The 17,664-nt window shown below is 39.9% G+C and overlaps 1 protein-coding gene across 3 annotated transcripts in view; it reads right to left on the bottom strand.

Moving 5' to 3' along the window:
• ATM (ATM serine/threonine kinase) overlaps positions 1-17,664 on the bottom strand; it is a 3,174,581-nt gene that overhangs the window by 407,936 nt on the left and 2,748,981 nt on the right. For all 3 annotated transcript variants that reach the window (XM_044072618.1, XM_044072619.1, XM_044072620.1), the window contains one exon: positions 7,415-7,497. In XM_044072618.1, coding sequence (XP_043928553.1) covers positions 7,415-7,497 — 83 coding nt within the window. The remainder of the gene's footprint in view (positions 1-7,414; positions 7,498-17,664) is intronic.

Here is a 17,664-nt window from a genome sequence, read left to right as displayed (position 1 = left end):
CTTAAGGTGTCTGCTAGAGAATTTTCTTTTCCTGGTACAAATCTGGCCTGAAGTTGAATGTTGAGATTCAGGGCCACATTCCACAGGTCCATTGCCATCCGGCATAGAGGATATGAATGTGTGGTATTGTCGGTCCTTATCAGTAGATGACCCTGTTGAAGGAGTGGTCTGAATGCCTGATCGCATGCTTCACTGCCAGCATCTCCTTTAGATTTATGTGTAGATTCAGCTGGTCTTGGGTCCATAGGCCTTGAATACACTTGTCCACCATGTGTGCCCCCCATCCTAGGTCTGAGGCGTCCGTGGTGATGGTCTGGCTTGGATGAGGTTTGTGGAAAGGCAAGCCTCTGTTCCACTGACAGGCCTGAGCCCACCACAGGAATTCTTGCTTCAGGCATGGAATTATTGGAATCTGGGCTTCTAGACTGTGTTTGTGTTGAGACCATACATTCCTTAGGTACCATTGTAGCTTTCTCATATGCAGCCTGGCATGTGGAACCAGTATTATGCATGATGCCATGTAGCCCAGGGCTTGCAGGATTTTCCTTGCAGTAAGCCGAGTTTGTGTTGTTAATGTCATGAAGTAGGCTGGTAGTTGCTTTTGTTTTTCTTCTGTGAGAAAAGCCATCTGACTTGATGTATCCAGTTCTGCACCCAAGAATGTTATCCTTTGGGATGGTACTAGTCTTGACTTTTGCATGTTGACTGTGTATCCCAAGGCTTGCAACAGTTGTATGACATTTTCCAAATCTTTTGTTAATTTTGCCTTGTCCGCTTGTATTAGGCAGTCGTCCAGGTATGGGTAAATTTGAATTCCCTGAAGCCTGCAATGAGCAATTACTGATGCCAGGCATTTCGTGAATACTCTGGGCGCAGTAGATAAGCCAAAAGGCAATGCTGAGAATTGATAATGCTCTGATCCTGCAAGAAATCTGAGGTGTCTTCTGCAATATGGTCGTATAGGGACGTGCAGGTATGCCTCCTTGAGATCTAGAGTCACCAGCCAAGACTCCTTGCCCAGCATGGGAGGAAGCTGCTGGAGGGTCAGCATTTTGAATTTTGGAACAATGAGGTATGTGTTCAGTGCGGACAAGTCTAGAATAGGTCTCCATTGATTTTCTTTTCTTGGTACAAGGAAAAGCCTGGAGTAAAATCCTTGGCCTTGTTCCATAGGTGGTACCTCTTCTATAGCTCTCATCCTTAGTAAGTTGTTGACTTGTCTTAGAGCGTCTGTTTTTTTGGCTTGGTGGTAGGTTTGGCATTCCTCTCTTTTTTTGGTAGAGTGTGGAAGTGAAACCTGTAGCCCTTGTCTATTGTTTGTAAAGTCCATTTGTCTCCTGTAATGTAATGCCAGTTGTCGGAGAATAAGGCTAGCTTTCCGCCCAAGGGTGCTTCCAGTTGTTCCTTGGTAGGCGGAACTAGAGCCAAGTCATTGTGTCTGCCCTGTGGAAGTGGTTGTAGTTGAATCTGTGGCGGTATTTCTCTGGTTGGTAGGTTGCCACTGACGCCCCCTGTAGGCACCCCTAGATTGACCTCTGCCTCTGGGGCGTCTATTTCTGCCTCTCTGCGCTCTGGAGTTGTCTGGAAAGGACCAATTCTTCGAAGGCCAATTTCGGCTAAACCTCGGAGGTTGGACCTGTAAGAAATCCTTGACTGCTTGGACAGATTTTGCTTTTTCTTCCACCTTCTTTAGAACCTCCTGTGCAGGGGAGCCAAACAAACTTTGTTTCTCCATGGGATCCATCGAGGAGTTTTGACTTAACATGGTCTGGTAAGGATTGTTCTTTTAACCAGGCATGCCTTCGAATCACTGTTCCAGTCATAGCTGATCTAAAGGAAGCCTCCAGTGCATCATAGCCACATTTTAAGGAATGGTTACTGACCTGCTGAGAGTTATGTACCAAATCCTGAAGGGACTTGCGATCTAAAGGTTCAGGAGAAGACAGTTTTTTGTTTATCTGGTCTAACAAAAATTCCTGGTACTGAATCATGTGAAATTGACAGTTCAAGGCCCTGGCCGAAAGAGTAGCAGAAGTATAAACCTTTTTACCCCATCTCTCTAATGCTCTAGATTCCCTTTCAGAGGGAAGAGGGTTTTTGGCAGAGGCAGCTGCCACACCTTTAGGGCCCTGTGAAATGGTTTCAGGGTCTGCAACAGGAGCCTTATACAAATGGTAATGTGTGTCCGGGACCCTGTAATATCTGTCTGGTTTGGCAGGGGCCGGAGGAAGAGAATCAGGAGCAGTACAGGCATCATTATATGCATCATCAACAACTGATAGTACTGGCGGAATGGCTAAAGGCCTATGCTGTGGCAAGTGTAAAAAGGTCCTAAGCCTTTTCCTAGAATCTGAAAAATCCTGGCCCTGCCATTGAAAATGTTCCCTCATAGCATGCAAAGTTTCCCCAAAGGAAAATTCTTCAGGAGGAGAAGCAGAAGGAATGGAGTCTTCTGCATCAGAATCCTCATAAGGAGAATATGGGCCTTCGTGAGGGTCTGAAATGTCTGAGTCATCGGAGGAGTAATCTGTAGAGACAGGTTCCGGGGGTTCAGTCCTAGGCCTCTTGTCTGGAGGGGGCTGAGAGGCCCTGTCTGGGTGAGGTTGTGATCCCCTGATCAAAGAAATGAGATCCTCAGCCAGGCTGAGCATTTGGGAACTAGAGGTAGGCCTATGTGAAGGAGTTTTAGTAGGTTAGGCCTTAGAAGATTTAGCTGCTTTAGCCCTGGCAAAAGCCTTGATAGACATAGAAGCAGGGGGTCTAGCAGCCCCACGTGCAGGGGTAGAAATGTCTAAAGGAATAGTGTCTGACAAATCCTGGGTGCCTGCTTCTGTAGCAGTAAATTCAGTAGCAGATTCAGCCATGCTCTGTGAGGCCTCGGTTATCGGAGGCATGCTTTCGGCCGAAGGAAGAACCGGGGGATCGGTTTCAGCCAAAACCGAGACACTCGCGGTTGGCCTAACCGTGGTTTCAGCCGAAACCACGGGCCGCGAGTGTCGGTCCTTTTCCTTGCGCTTTTTAGCTAAATGAGTAGTCGGAGTCTCCGACGGCATTTTGTATGCAAAAGCGGGTCCAAAAAACTCCTCTGCAAACTGTGACCGACGTCTAAGTGTCCGTCGGTTGAAGGAAGCACAGGCTAGACAAGCTGATATGCCGTGGTCTGGGCCTAAGCAAGGAAGGCAGTAAGAGTGGAAATCCTTATGAGGTATTTGTTTCCCACAAGTTAAACAATTATTTACTTTGTCTGACATCGGCTGAGGCAAGAAAGAGTCCCCAACGGGGTACTTAGCTTTTTAGAAGTCTTCGGTAGTAGAAATCTCTGGATCTGACCGACCGGCACTTGCGAACAGCTTCTGCTTCGGGCACCGCGCGGCAAGAAAGACTGGGGAAAATGGCGTCGGCTGATGCCTTTATACCCTATAAACAGCAGCTATGACGTTGGGTGAAGTGCGACATCAGCCGAGGCCAGACCCAGACTTTGGAATCCGGCCGACCGAAGGGCTGCCTGGGGCAGGACAACCCATATGTTAGGACTGCAGATGCATCCTTGAAGGACATCAGAGAAATGTAACAACTTCCTGAAATGAGGGTGAATAGGAATATGAAGGTAGGCATCCTTCAGATCCAAGGACACCAGAAAAGCCTGGGGTAGTAAAAGAGGAAATAGATTTGAAGAGTAAGCATACAAAAAGAAGGAACCTTGAGAAAGATGTTGAGGAAGGAGAGATCCAGAATAGGTCTCCAAGCACCCTCCTTTTGAGGAACCAGGAACATCCTGGAGTAAAACCCCTTTCATACTTGGGAAGGAGGGACAGGGTAAAAAGGGGCACTCTATCGCTGTGAAAAACAAAAAAGCACCCGAAAATCTTTCAAAAATGAGGAAATTGTTCCACAGGAGGTTGGGGGAAATCCCTGAAAATGAAAGGAGGGGCTTCCACATCATGAAGAACCCTGACGGATGATAGATAGAACCCAAGAATCTGAGGTGATGAGATGCCAGTTTGGAAGGCAGAGGGATAGCCAAAGGGACAACGGAACCTTGCCAAGGGGTAAGGAGGGCAAGATGTCAAAGAGAAGCAGGTTTGTCAGATAAAGGAGGCTTCTGAGCTACAGGAGCCTGAGAAGACTTAGCAGAAGGAGCTCACCTACCACCCCTCCTGTCTGACAAGGCTGCCTCTGAACAAAAGCAGACCTACGAGGATAGCTCCTCTGGAACTTGGGGATAGGAGACGCAAAAATATGTTTAAGGCCCTGTAAAGCTTTACCTTTTTCATGAACAGGCAAACAGATCAACAGCAGCAGTCCCAAAAGGATTTTTATTATCCAAAGGAGCATCCAGCAACTTGGCATTGATGTCTTCAGGTACTTACTGCAGGCGAAGCCAAGAGTAACGCCTCATAACAGACCCAAGGGCAGCCTCTGGAAGAGGCATCAGCAGCATCATAGCTGCACTTGATACAGTGGTGGGTCATCAGACAGGCAGAACCCAAAATAGATAGAGCAGAAGAGGTAGAACCCAAAATAGCTAGAGCAGAAGACTTTGCTTCACAATCAATGTCATAAATAACCTGACAAGCCTGGGCAATCAAGACCAAAGCATATCTGGTCACATGGGTCTGGTAACTGAAGGTCAAAGCAGGAGCAGTACAAACCTCCTTACTAATTCTCTCCATTGCCCTACTATCCTTCTCTGAAGGCAGAAGCTTGGAATAGGGCAAAAGCTTAGAAGGCTTGTCAGAGGAGACTGACACCACAGCAGGGTCAGCAGAAGGAGACTTACATCAGAACTGACAATCCTCAAGTTTCTTTTGAGCAGGAGGCTGAGTACAGTATCAGGAAACTTAGAAGCAGCTATAAAGGTGTCTAACAAAGCAGCCAATACATGAGGTATTGCAGAAGGTTTTGGAGTGTCCACCTGAAGCTTCTCATAATTACCTTTTTCTGGATATCAGAAAATTGAGAAGAATCACACTTAAAATATTCCATCACTCTAGCTATTGTGTCCTCAAAAGGCAATTCCATAAAAAAGAGGCTCAGGACTAATTTACTCCTCTTCATCAGAAGCATAAACCAAAGATGAAGGCATCTGGGAAGAGTAAGACAAGGACCCATCATCAACTTTGAATCCTCATCTCAGAAATAGGGTTCCCTAGTCTGTATGGAAGGAGTTGAAGTTCAAGAAGGAGTAGGCATAGAAACCGCTTGGGGAGGCTTCACAGCTATCAAGGCAAAGGTATTAAACAGGCAAGATCCTTAGGACATACAAAGTATGCTGACGCTTCTGCTTTTTCTTGGCGGGGACATCAGCCCTAACAAACAGTGGAGGTTCTGACCCTTGACAGAGTGTCCAGAACCTCTTCCCTGACCAGAATCTGTGGAATCCCTCTAGGGCCCTCCAAGATGATCAACTGCAGATCCCCCTTGACATCTGGAGCAGATGCCTGCAAATCTTCAGAGGACATGCTAAATAAAGGATCCATGCCAGCCTCCAACAGGGTCGCAGCAGAGGAATCCAATGTAGATACCAGATGGCTTACAGAACTATTACCCACTTCTACAGAAATGTCCAGTGGAGGCTGGACAGCCAAAGAATCTGGACGAGACTACTTGGCCATCTTTTTACTTAATGGAACCTCGAGGTTAGTAGATTCCCCCATGCTACTCTGAGCTAAAAGTTTAAGACTCTGGTTCTTGAGATAGATGGCCAGGAAAGACAATGGGCTTCTAACAGTCTTGGACACAAATGCTTTACAAATGCTATAGGATGTATAGTCATGGGAAGCACCCAGACAATGAAAGACACAGTTCATGATAATCCTTATGTGGAAACTGCCTCTCACACTGACATTTTCCCTGCTTGGATAACATGAACCCCAGGTAACCAAAGGAGAGCAAGACCAAAAGAAAAAGAAAAAAAAGACGCCAATGGGGCACTTATCTGACTACTACATATTCAGCACAGTGAAGGAGCGTTCAGACTGACAAGCGATGATAGTGTTCAGACTGGCAGCAAACTAGTTCTGGTTAACTACTTCCATATGCCACCTACATGCCCTACAACTTGAATGAGGAGCATAAATATGACATATGGCACATACAAGATCTAAAGGCTCTGGTATACTGGCCGGATATTGGGCTATCCTTGACAGGAGATCCCCAAGGTGAAGCATATTGCAAAAGTGACACAGAAAGATATCAAAAATTGACTAACATAATGATGAGGAATATATCAAGAATATGCTTGGTAATTGTTTGTGGGACACAGACTTCACATATGGGGTACAGGATACCTGTCCTCGCAAAATCACTGTCTATTTTCATTTGTTGTGTTAAGTTTGTGCTTTTTTTAGTTATCATATTACACGTTCAGTGCTATTCTTGGACTTTGAATTTCAGACTTTCATAGCTTTAAGAGTTTTATTTTCAGTTTTATGACTAGCAGTCATTAAAACCACAGTCTTATGACAAGGGGCTAAATATCAATACCTCCACATTAGCGGTCAGAGTTCTCTCACTGAAAAGACCGGATCATTCTCTGCAAGGGACAGGGCATCAATTATTCCAGATACAGGAACCGGAATATCTTGAGGTCTTCTTCATGACTTAGGGAAGAGGGAGTCAGCAGAATGACCCACAGTTGCAGCAGTACTGTATACCAGGCATTGCATCAGGGTGTGTTTTTACAGTAAGAAATATGTCATATGAAAATGTTTTCAATTTACATTCAGTCTATGCAACCCAACCTTACCTATATTCATGAGCTTTGGCTAGTGATCAAAAGGGTGAGATCACAGATAAGCAGGGAAAAATCAGGGCTGCTGGGGTCACCTTCTATGAAAAGTCAGAAAGCTGGCTCAAGAGAACTTCAGTTCTGACACTGCACTTTTGGACTGAAAGGAGTCAAACCAGTTGACTTGGGCACCTACAGAGGATGTGCCTTGGGCATCTTCTGTTGGAGATTTGCAAAGCATGTTCCACTGGAAGGAGACCTCCTGGGACATGATGGAGAAATTACATCTCTCAAGCTTCCCAGTAAAGTCCATCTATCCCATAAGATGAACTGAAAGAATATAGAGAGGACTGATGTGTCCTTCTCAGCATGCTACCACTGTGACCTTCTCCAGGATAAGCACTTTTTAAAAAAAATGTCTCATGTATTTCTGAGAGATGAATGTGATCATTTTACTTAATCATGATTATACAAAAAATAGTGATATGCACGCACTGCAATGGTCTGGCAACAAAACTAATGTGTGAGAAAACAATTACATAAACGATCTACAAAAGATTCATTAACGTATTTGGAATAAAAAAAAAAACTTGTGAGCCAAAGGAAGAAAGGTCTACATAATGTCTGGCAAACACCTTTATATAACATCAAGTATGGTAGTGTACAAAAAGATGGTACTCCTACCTTAATTTCCATAGTTGGAATGACTACGTCATCAAGATCCACTATTCTGGTGATTGGTTGATCTGCTGGAATTTTTATTCCTTCTGTAAAATGCAGAAATGCCAACAAAAATAGCATTTAAGAGTTTAGTTCTTGTACTGTTTTTCAACAACTTTAGTAATTAACTGTAATAAATTCTAACACAGTATCCACTGTGGAGCAATATAAATGGAGTCACCAAATACTGCAACACTGACTACAAGTATCATTACAGCACTAAGGAATCAAAATTAATAAGACCATGACATTGAAATCAGTATTATCCACTATGAGCTCACTCTAGGTTACAATGACTTCAAAATGAGAACAACATTTTGAAGATGCTGTAAGCAAGTTGTACAATGGCTGCCTGAGGTGACCTAGAAAATATAATTGTTCTTGAGATGTAACAACTCTAGGATTGTTTCTTTTTCACATAATGATGCAAGGGACACAGCAGCTGCATGTATTCAACTGAAAGCCATTATATTAACCTTGAAGCTACTGGAGGGCCTTGACTCAAACTTTCAGAGCATCACATTTCTTTTTCCGATCAAAAAGCAAAGATTTATAATTACCTTTCTATGGCTAAATATCCAACATAACTATTCCATGCAGTTCAGATAAGTCTGAAGTAGATCATACATGCAACAAAATGTTTATTGCCAAAAAAAATAAATAAATAAACGTGACTAGGGAGATTCAGGTTCAGAAAGTATGAACTAAAAATCTAAGACCAATGAAATTTAGACAGTTCTGGTGCACTGGTACAACAAACAGTAGGACACATTTTAGCTTTTCAATGTACTGCAATTTGGAAAAGCTTTATAATGGCAAACACTCCCTTTAAAAACATCCATACTAACTTTTTATTTCTTACTTATCTCTTAGTTGCAGGGTGAGCAGTATCTGAGTATAACTATTTCAAAGTATAAAATATACAGCACCAAGAAATAGCGATGACCTTTGGAAAGTTCACGTCAGAAGTCATCCTGCGACTGCAGCTCAAAGAACCACGTCAGTTTTCTGGAACCCTGGATTTAATTACCAGGTCACAGTTTCCCAAACAAGAAACACTTATCGAGGACTGCTCACACTGGCTGTCACATTAGTAAGATTTGTCTCAACAGTGACAGCATTTTACTGTAAGGACTGCTGTAATGAAAAATGATTTCTAGGCAGATTTGCGCTAACATGACGCAAGCTCAAGCCTATGGTGTGAATTCTTGGAACGCCTCTAGATGACTGGGTTCAATTTTCATTTAGTACTGCAATTATTTTTGTATTACAAATTAAGACCCAACTCTAGATCAAGTTTGCCCTAAACCTACAAGGTCAAAATTCCTAAAGGTCAAGGACCAAGATACTGTGTGCTTCGAAAAGATAAAAAAGGACAGGCCTCAGAAGATCTCCAAGGTCTCTCAAGACAGAATGGTGACAATTTGGAGGGGGTAGGAGGGTGGGTTTGTTGCAGTGGATGGACATGGATGATCCAAGATTTAGTATTTTGTTAAGTAGGTAATTATCATATCTTGAATTATTCAGTCCATCTACTTAATTGAGAAGGAGTTCCTAGCTATACATCTAAGGTGGCATCATAATAAGCACCACAGAGTATAGTGATCCTGAAGGAAGACCTTGACCTCAAGATCATATCCGTGCCATACCTGGGTTGAGGAACTACTTCTGAGGTATTGTCTTGTGGAAAGTGTGCAGTGAAGCCCATGTCACTACAGCACAAACATCATTTAGAGGCATTGGTAAAAAAGGCAACTTTAATGATCACAGATATGGTAGAATGTGCCTTTGGTCTGAAAGGAGTTCTACTGATAAAAACATATATAAAGGATATACAGTCTGATAGCCACATGGATAAAATTATGTTAATCACATTCTGTCCCGTTAGTGTAGGTGAAAAGGATACAAATATATGGTCATTCATTCTGTGTTGCTTTGCTCACTGCAAGTAAAATCTTAATCGTCCATGTACACAGAGACAACAAATGGTGTATTCCCCTCTATTAGAATATTGAGAGAAAAAAACTGGGAGATGGATAGCCTGGTTGATAATGAGAGTCTTAAGCAATCTTAGGAAGAGAGACCCTAACTTTGTGGAAGAGCAAGGTGAGGGGGTGGCAGGAAACAGCTTGCAACTCTGACATTCTTTTCACTGAAGTGACTGCCAATAGGGAGAGGGTTTTTTCAAGAAAGGTATTTCAGATCACTTGAACTGGCTGGTTCAAACAGGGGGAAGGCCACCTTCTCTAAAACCAAGCTAGGACCACAAGATGGAATGAGCTCCTTAATGAGGGAAGGGAGGACAAAAGAGGAAGGGTCCTTTAAGGAAGGCCTTACACACCTTCTGCAGCATTAAGGATTGAAGACTGAATCCTTGGCGATAGTTGGAAATTGCTGCCATATGTATATTGACAGTGAAGAAAATCAAACAAGGAAGAGAGAAACTGAAATAAGTAGGGTACCTGAGCTGAGAAGGGGGTCCAGACCACACAGAATTGCTATATGGAGAATGTCTTTCATTTGTCCCAGTAGTTTTTTGTGAAGCGATAAGGATTTGGACCACTCTTGATTAGTATAAGTGGTCCCTGGCCCCCAAGAGAATTGGAGAAAAGATATGGTTAGCTGTAGCAACTGAACATCCAGGCAAGACTGGCCAACTGGGTGGGACAGGAAATCCAGAAGTGAATATACAAAACAGGTGATGCTTCTTGAAATGAGGCTAAACAAGGGGAGCCACAGTTACAGAGCCCACAACAGTGCTACAAGTATCACTTTTGTTCTGCACAATCTGGCTTGCTGTAGGAATCTCCTGATTAGTGGAAGTGGTGGGAATGTATACAGAAGCCCCTGAAGCCACAGGTAAAATTAGGGATTTCCTTGGGGGTTGTCCCTGTGGATGGACAAGTACAAATAGGTTTCTGCATTTGATGTTGGTTGAGGATGCAAACAGGTCACAGCAAGGGTTCCCCCTGACAAAATATCATCGCTGCCACATTTAGGTCAAGGGGCCATTCATGCAGCTTCAGAATACATCCTTCTGAGGCTGTCCACTAGATAATCACACCTAGGTTGTGCACTGCCAGAGAAAAGTGCTGCATGGACAACACCTATTCCCACATTCTCATGAATTCTTGACAAAAGAAGCATGACCTAATTCTATCTTGCTTGATGATGTATCACACCACTGACATGTTGTCTGTCAGAATTGTAATGATACCTTGAGCGAGGTGATCCTGAAAGGATCGCAATGCAAGGAGGACAACCCTCCTCACCTGTATACAGATGCATAGCTTGGCCTCTTGCTGAGTCCAAGTTTCTTGGACTGTATGCCTTGAAGAGTGCACCTTCACCTAAGGGCTGCATCCATGATAACTGTGGCTAATGCTAAGCGAAGAGCTAAGGAACATCTGGCTATTAGGTTCAGGAGGGTCTTACATACACCTGGATAGGCAAAATGTCTGGTTCACATTTTCTTCTAGCTGTGACTACTGTACTTTAAGAGTCCACTGAAAGATCCTCATGTGATACCTAGCCTAGGGTATAAGACTGATGGTGGCTATGGTCCTTCAGATGAGACATTAAACCAAGGCCCTATCTGTGTGCGGTGGTGGTAGCTCAAGTGGATATAACATCCCACAGTACTTATCAAAAAAAGTAAGGGTCCTTTATTTGTATACAAAAAGAACTATTAGTTACAACATATTTACAGATGTACAAATATATAGCTATACAAATCTATTTACACATATTCTTAATTTCCTTTACAAACATACTAAATCTTCATCCCTATTAGACCCCCACTCCTTTTTCAATAACCACCATCTGATTTTACATAATACTGTTGCTAAAATTCATTTACCATTAAACATAATTGTATTTATTTGTTCATTCCGAATAACCCATATGCCATAAGATAACATTTTCTTTACTTCTCTTCTTATAATATCCATGTTTATCATAACTATGTTTATTTTATCAACTTATTTTATATCTTCAAAAAAATCCTCTTTACATAGTTTTCCCAATAACTTTTCTACTCTTTACATTTCAAAAACACATGTTCTGTAGTTTCTTCTTGATAATGTAAAGATACTCTAATCACTTTTCTTTTTATATGGCATATTTTCTTTTACTTGTAAATTATCTGTTAACAATCTCCACAAAAAATCTTGGCATTCTACTTTCTGATTACACCATTTGCTTCTTACTTTTATATGTTTAATTTTTTCATCTGAAATATTTTCCCATGATTTTACACAGCAAAGCTTTATCATTGCATTTTTACAGCATACTTTTCTATTTTTGTGTAGACCATCAATTTTTATTTTCCACAAAAATATTTTTTCTTGGTAACATTTTATTTCTTCAGTCATACACACTTGCTTGTTTACTCTTTTTTTTACCATACCACAAAATTTATCATACTTATATTTATACAACTTTCTTACTAATCTATCATCTTTTTCATTTATCCACTTTAATACTTTGTACAAATTTAATGAAGCAGCATATGCCACTGGGTTAATTAACTCTAAACTTCCTTCCTCTTTCTTTTCATATAAAACTCCTCATTTTAATGCGTTTCATCTAGATCCCCATATAAATGAAAAAAAAAAATATCTGCAATAATTCCTTTCCAAATACTGTTAGCAACATAAATACAATTGCTAAGTATACGGTTTTACCATCAGTACTAAATTTATAATACAAGTTTTTTTTCATTAATTATAATTGACATGATCTCCAGAAATGACAGGTTTGTTTTATTTCTTGTATTGTAATATTGTATTTTTTTGACTATATTTGTCAAAGATTTATTTACATGTATTCCACATCGTAAGGGACATGAATTGTTTAGTGATAGTGTCAACAAACATTCTTCTTTATCTAAAGACCACATTTCCTTAATTTTGGAACTTATGGAGGTCATACTTGACAACAATTACATAGGCTTTCAGGGAGAATATTTCCAACATGTGAGTGGGGTAGCCATGGGGGCAGCGTGCGCCCCCGTTTACGCTAACCTAGTGATGTTGGAATGAGAGAATAGGTTCATATTAAAAAGTATTTTCCAAAACAATATCAAGTTATAGCTCAGATTCCTTGACGATATCTTTGTGATTTGGGAAGGTACTATGGAGAGTATAGAGTTGTTCATACAATATTTGAACAACAGTACTGATTTTCTCTCTTTCATACACACTTGTTGTGAGGTTAGTGTAAATTATCTTGACATCACTATTTCTAAGACTTTGAATGGGTTCAAGTCTAGGATTTATCATAAGGACACCTGGTGCAACAGTTACTTGCATTATGATAGTTACCATCCACTATTTCAAAAAAGAAGTCTCATAAAAGGACAAGCAGTTAGATTAGCTAAGATGACTTCTGAATTCAATGACTTGTTGGAAGAATTCTCTTTTTGGGTAAAAAAATTTGTGGAAAGGGGTTACCCCAGAGAAATAGTGTGTGACATTCTGGAAGAAGTATACAAGGGTTGGGGTACAAAGTGTTGTTAGGACAATCTTTTAGCACAGTTGTAGAACAAAATACAGTAAAAAATTTTCATGGGGCCTGTGTCACGGAGTTCACCATGTTCACTGACTTTTTTACCCAAATAGTAAGAGCCAACTGGAGTGTGCTCAAGACTAACAAAGATTTGTACGAGGCCGTAGGAACCAAACCCAACTTTATTTTTAAGACAGGAATAAATTTTAAAAGGATGTTTGAAAAGGTGGAGAAAAGTGTTAAAATTAAAAAAGCTACCAGTTCTTGTGGTAGGTGCAGCCAATGTCCGTACATTTATAAGGAGGAGAGTATATATTTGAATAACGGACTTAAGAGTGTAGTTAAATTTTGTAGGGGTAATTGTAATACCAAGAAGTTAGTTTATTTGGCTGTATGTGTGCAGTGCCCAGCATTCTATATAGGAAAAACTGAGAGAGCTTTGAAAGATAGAATGTATGAACACATGTATGATATAAGGACTGAGAAAGACACTAGTGCCTTGTTCAAACATTCATTTTCCTGTCCACCGTTTAGTGGTTTCAAATTCGGCATCATTGACGTTAAGAACAACACTAGGGGTGGGGACATGAAAAATGTATTATTGAATATGGAATTGAAATGGCAATTGAGGTTGAAGGCTAACATTCCCCCTGGTCTCAACGAATATGTGAGAGTTTGATTCACTCACCACACAATTCATTAGATTTTATGTAAGGGGTATAAATATCCATTACAATTATAAATATTAATTATTTGACTTTTCAAGTATTGTTGTAACAGTGTGCTTTTGATATATAATTGTGTAACTATGTATGAATTTCATATATTTTAAATTAGTCTTTTTGAAAGTGGTGCTTTAAATCTTAATTAACAGTAATTATGACCATTATATAAAGTAAGTGTAGCACAGTGCTGTTTTATCTGAAGAAGTCTTGTATGAAGATGAAAGCACTCATCTGTGGATTTGTATAAAAGTTTATTGCTTCTACTGGTGGCCTGGAACTCTATTTTTATTTTTAGTTGTTTTATTTCTTTGTTGTTTTCCCACTGAATTCTACTTGCATCTTTATTCCCAAATTGTATACTTAACAAAAAAATTTAATTCTTCATAAAATATATACCTCCATCTTTATTACATCATCTAAACCTTTGCTTTTCTCTTTATTTAAAGCCATCACTATCACTTCTAGACACTCATTTGTGCAAATTAATTATTTTATCCAAATTTTGTTTTCTGCAATTATAATGTCATCTGCATATGCTGACAGAACTGGAATCCCTAACCATTCAGGTGTTATATACTCCACCTCCCTTAATTTTGTAATTTATTTCACATACGATCACATTCATAATTACTGGAAAGAGTATACAACTCACTGGGCATCCCTGTCTTACACCACTCTTCATATGTACCTTCTGGCTTAACCAGCCATTTAGTTTCACTTTATTATCACTATACACTAAAATACATAATTTACTGATGTTCTCACTTATATTCCTTCATTATTGCCTAAAAGAGTTCACTAGCAATTGTATTAAATGCCTTATTAAGGTTTCCTATCACAATTTTCCTTCTTTTTATTTCTATCATCAATCACAAGTTCTCTATCATTAATAATTCTTGACAACTCTTCCCTTTATACTATTATATACTATCTTCCATAATATCCTCCATTTTAGTTTCAAATCTCTTTTGTATGATTTTCATAAGGATCTTATAATCATTATTATTCAATGCTATCAGTCTCCAGTTTTTAATAGTTTTCTATCTTCCTTCTTCCATATATATTTAAGAATTCCACTACATAATTCTTTATACATAAAACCTTCATTTAACCATTCATTCAAAATCTTTAAAAATTATATACTTTTTGCCAGTTCCTTAAATTTGTACACATATCATAAGCTATTTCATCTGGTCCTGTAGCCACATCCACATCTACTTCTCCTGTCTGATGAAGCAACACTGAGTTGTGAAAGCGCTCACCTACTGTTCTTTTCTAAATAAATTTACTGTGGATAGTTTCAGTGTGTAACTTTGGTGCCACATTCTATTCTTACTTCTCCTAGTACTTTATCATACAGCTCATTTAAAGAAATCTCATCTTCCAACTCTTTATTCTCTTATTCTGTTCACTTTAAGTTTCCATGCTTTGTACTGCCTTCTTTTTATTTATTTTAATATTTCTTGTACATATTAGACTACACTATTCATAATAGTTTTCCGAGTTCTTTCTATTTTTCCTTTTTCATTTTTTTTATTTCTTTCATTACACTACCATCTTCTTTTACTAATGTGCTAAAGTAACACTTTTCTTTTTCTTTGTGAAAACATCTCTGCATATACAGCAATTCTTTTTTTTCTTGATTTCTTTCATACAATTCTTTTTCTTTGTCAAAATACTTTGTCAATATGTTCTAAATCTTCCAATGCATCGTTATATGTTTTTTTATATTTTTCTCTCTAATTTTCTCATATCACATTGCCACTGTAAAAAACATTTTTTCTATTTTTCCTTAATCATCTGCCATTCTTCAGACAATTTTTATAAAATGTTCTCACAGTAATATGATCTTTCCATAACTGTATTATAGTCTCTTTCCGTCTTCATTCCATGCTTTCTCATTTATCCTTTTTATTTCTTTGCCTATTTTTATATATTCCTTGTTTTCGTTTATCTCTAGCCACATTGCAAGATGATCTGAAAATCCTGTTTCAGCTACCTCCCCTTCTCCTATAACTAAATCTTCTGATAGTATAAAATAATATAGGTTAGTTGTATACATTCCCCTTTTGTACATCCAAGAATTTTTGTTCCAAAGTTTCCACTTACCACATCTTACAACTTCTAACATTTTTCTAATATCATCTCCTTTTTTTACGCTTGCCTCTTACATCACAATTAAAGTCTCCTGTCATTATAATATTCATATTTACCACTACATACTCTACAATCTTATAAAATAACATTTTCCTTTTTTTACAATTAATATATGCATATAATGTTATAATTCTATATACTTGTTCTTTCCATTTTATATCTACAACGGTTAATCTTTCAATTTCTGAAAAAGTACATCTAGTATCTTTACTGTATTTCTACAGAATACAGCTATTCCAGAACATCTCTCATTTCTCAAATTCTAGACTACAGAGACACTATGAGGAGGAAAGATAATCTTTCTTCATTTGTTAAAAATCGTGTCTTCCAATATAATTACATCTACAACACATGTACTACACCACTACAAAAGTACAGTTGTATACACTTACCATAAATGTAGATGTTAGAGTGTAATCACTGTTGCAGTCATCATATCTGGGTTATCCCTGCCAGGATAGCCCTCAGCCGGCCTGAATACCAGAGGCTTAGCATTTCTGCATCGGTTGCTGTCGCTTCAGGACTTAAGTCAGATCGTCAGTAGTATAAAGCAAGGCAGCCAAAACCATTACATCAGTTTTTCTTGCCCTAACCTATCAGGAGCCCCCAAGTGGGAGCCACATTCTGGTGGAAGAAACCCACCAGTAGAAAGTAAATACCAATATGTCCCTTGTAAGGAAAGAGAAGAAAGAAAAGTGGGATGGAGGGCGGGAAACCAGGACAGCAACAGTGAACAGACTCGAACATCTACATTTATGGTAAGTGTACACAAATGCACTATGTTCTTCGTGTTTCACTGTTGCAGTCATCACATTTGGGTTGCTTCCCAAAGCTGAAGAAATGGGTGAAGGCAGTCAAGGAAATGTACAGTTTTGTACCTACCATAAATGTAGATGTTCGGGTGCTAATACAGCTGCAGTCATAACAGATGGGTTCTCCTGCCGTCAGGCGGGTCCTCGGTCGGCCGAATTCCAAAGTCTAGGTCTGGCGTTGGTTGTCGTCACTTTTTCCCTGACGTCAATGCACCAGGGGTATAAAAGAACCAGCCGACGCCATTTTCTTCAGTTTTTCTTGCCCCAGATGTCAGGTGCCCCCAGAAGGAAGGCAATACATAAATTTGTGTGATAAAGCAATGCAGTATAGTCAAAATACAGTAGTGCAAGCAAATACATCAAGAATGAATACCCCAATCAGGTTGCATGAGGAGGTGTTAGCCAATATGCCTGTCCCAAGAGGGGAAGGAGGGAGGGAAACCTGGACTGCAGCTGTATTAGCACTCGAACATCTACATTTATGGTAGGTACAAAACTGTACTATGTTCATCGTGCATACAGCTGCAGTCATAACAGATGGGTAGAATCCCAAAGCTATGAAAGGGGTGGTAGGCACTAGGTGGAACTAGGAGGAGCCAGAATGCCCTGCAAGACTGCAGTGGCAAAGCCCGCTCTAGATTTGGAGTGTAATGGAAGGTGGTAGTGCTTGGAGAAGGTATGCACAGAACTCCAAGTGGCTGCTTCCAAAATATCTTTGGTAGGAACTCCTCTGAGAAAAGCTGCAGAGGTAGCCGTGGCCCTTGTGGAGTGAGATCTGATGCCTGTAGGTACAGTTTTGCCATGAAAAGAATAGCAAAAGCATATGCAGTGGGCTATCCATTTTGAGATAGTCTGTTTGGAAATTGGCTTTCCTTGAGCTCCTATAGCATAGGACACAAAGAGCTGTTCTGATTTTCTGAAAGGCTTTGTTCTGTCCAAATAATAATGCAGTTGTCTGTGGATGTCCAAGGAATGTAGTAATCTCTCCCCTTTGTTTTGAGGATTAGGATAA

The sequence above is a fragment of the Protopterus annectens genome, chromosome 5.part0 (assembly GCF_019279795.1).
Source record: "Protopterus annectens isolate FY-2018-M chromosome 5.part0, PAN1.0, whole genome shotgun sequence".
In the NCBI taxonomy this organism is placed as follows: Eukaryota; Metazoa; Chordata; order Ceratodontiformes; family Protopteridae; genus Protopterus; species Protopterus annectens.
This window is presented reverse-complemented; position numbering and strand designations above follow the sequence as displayed.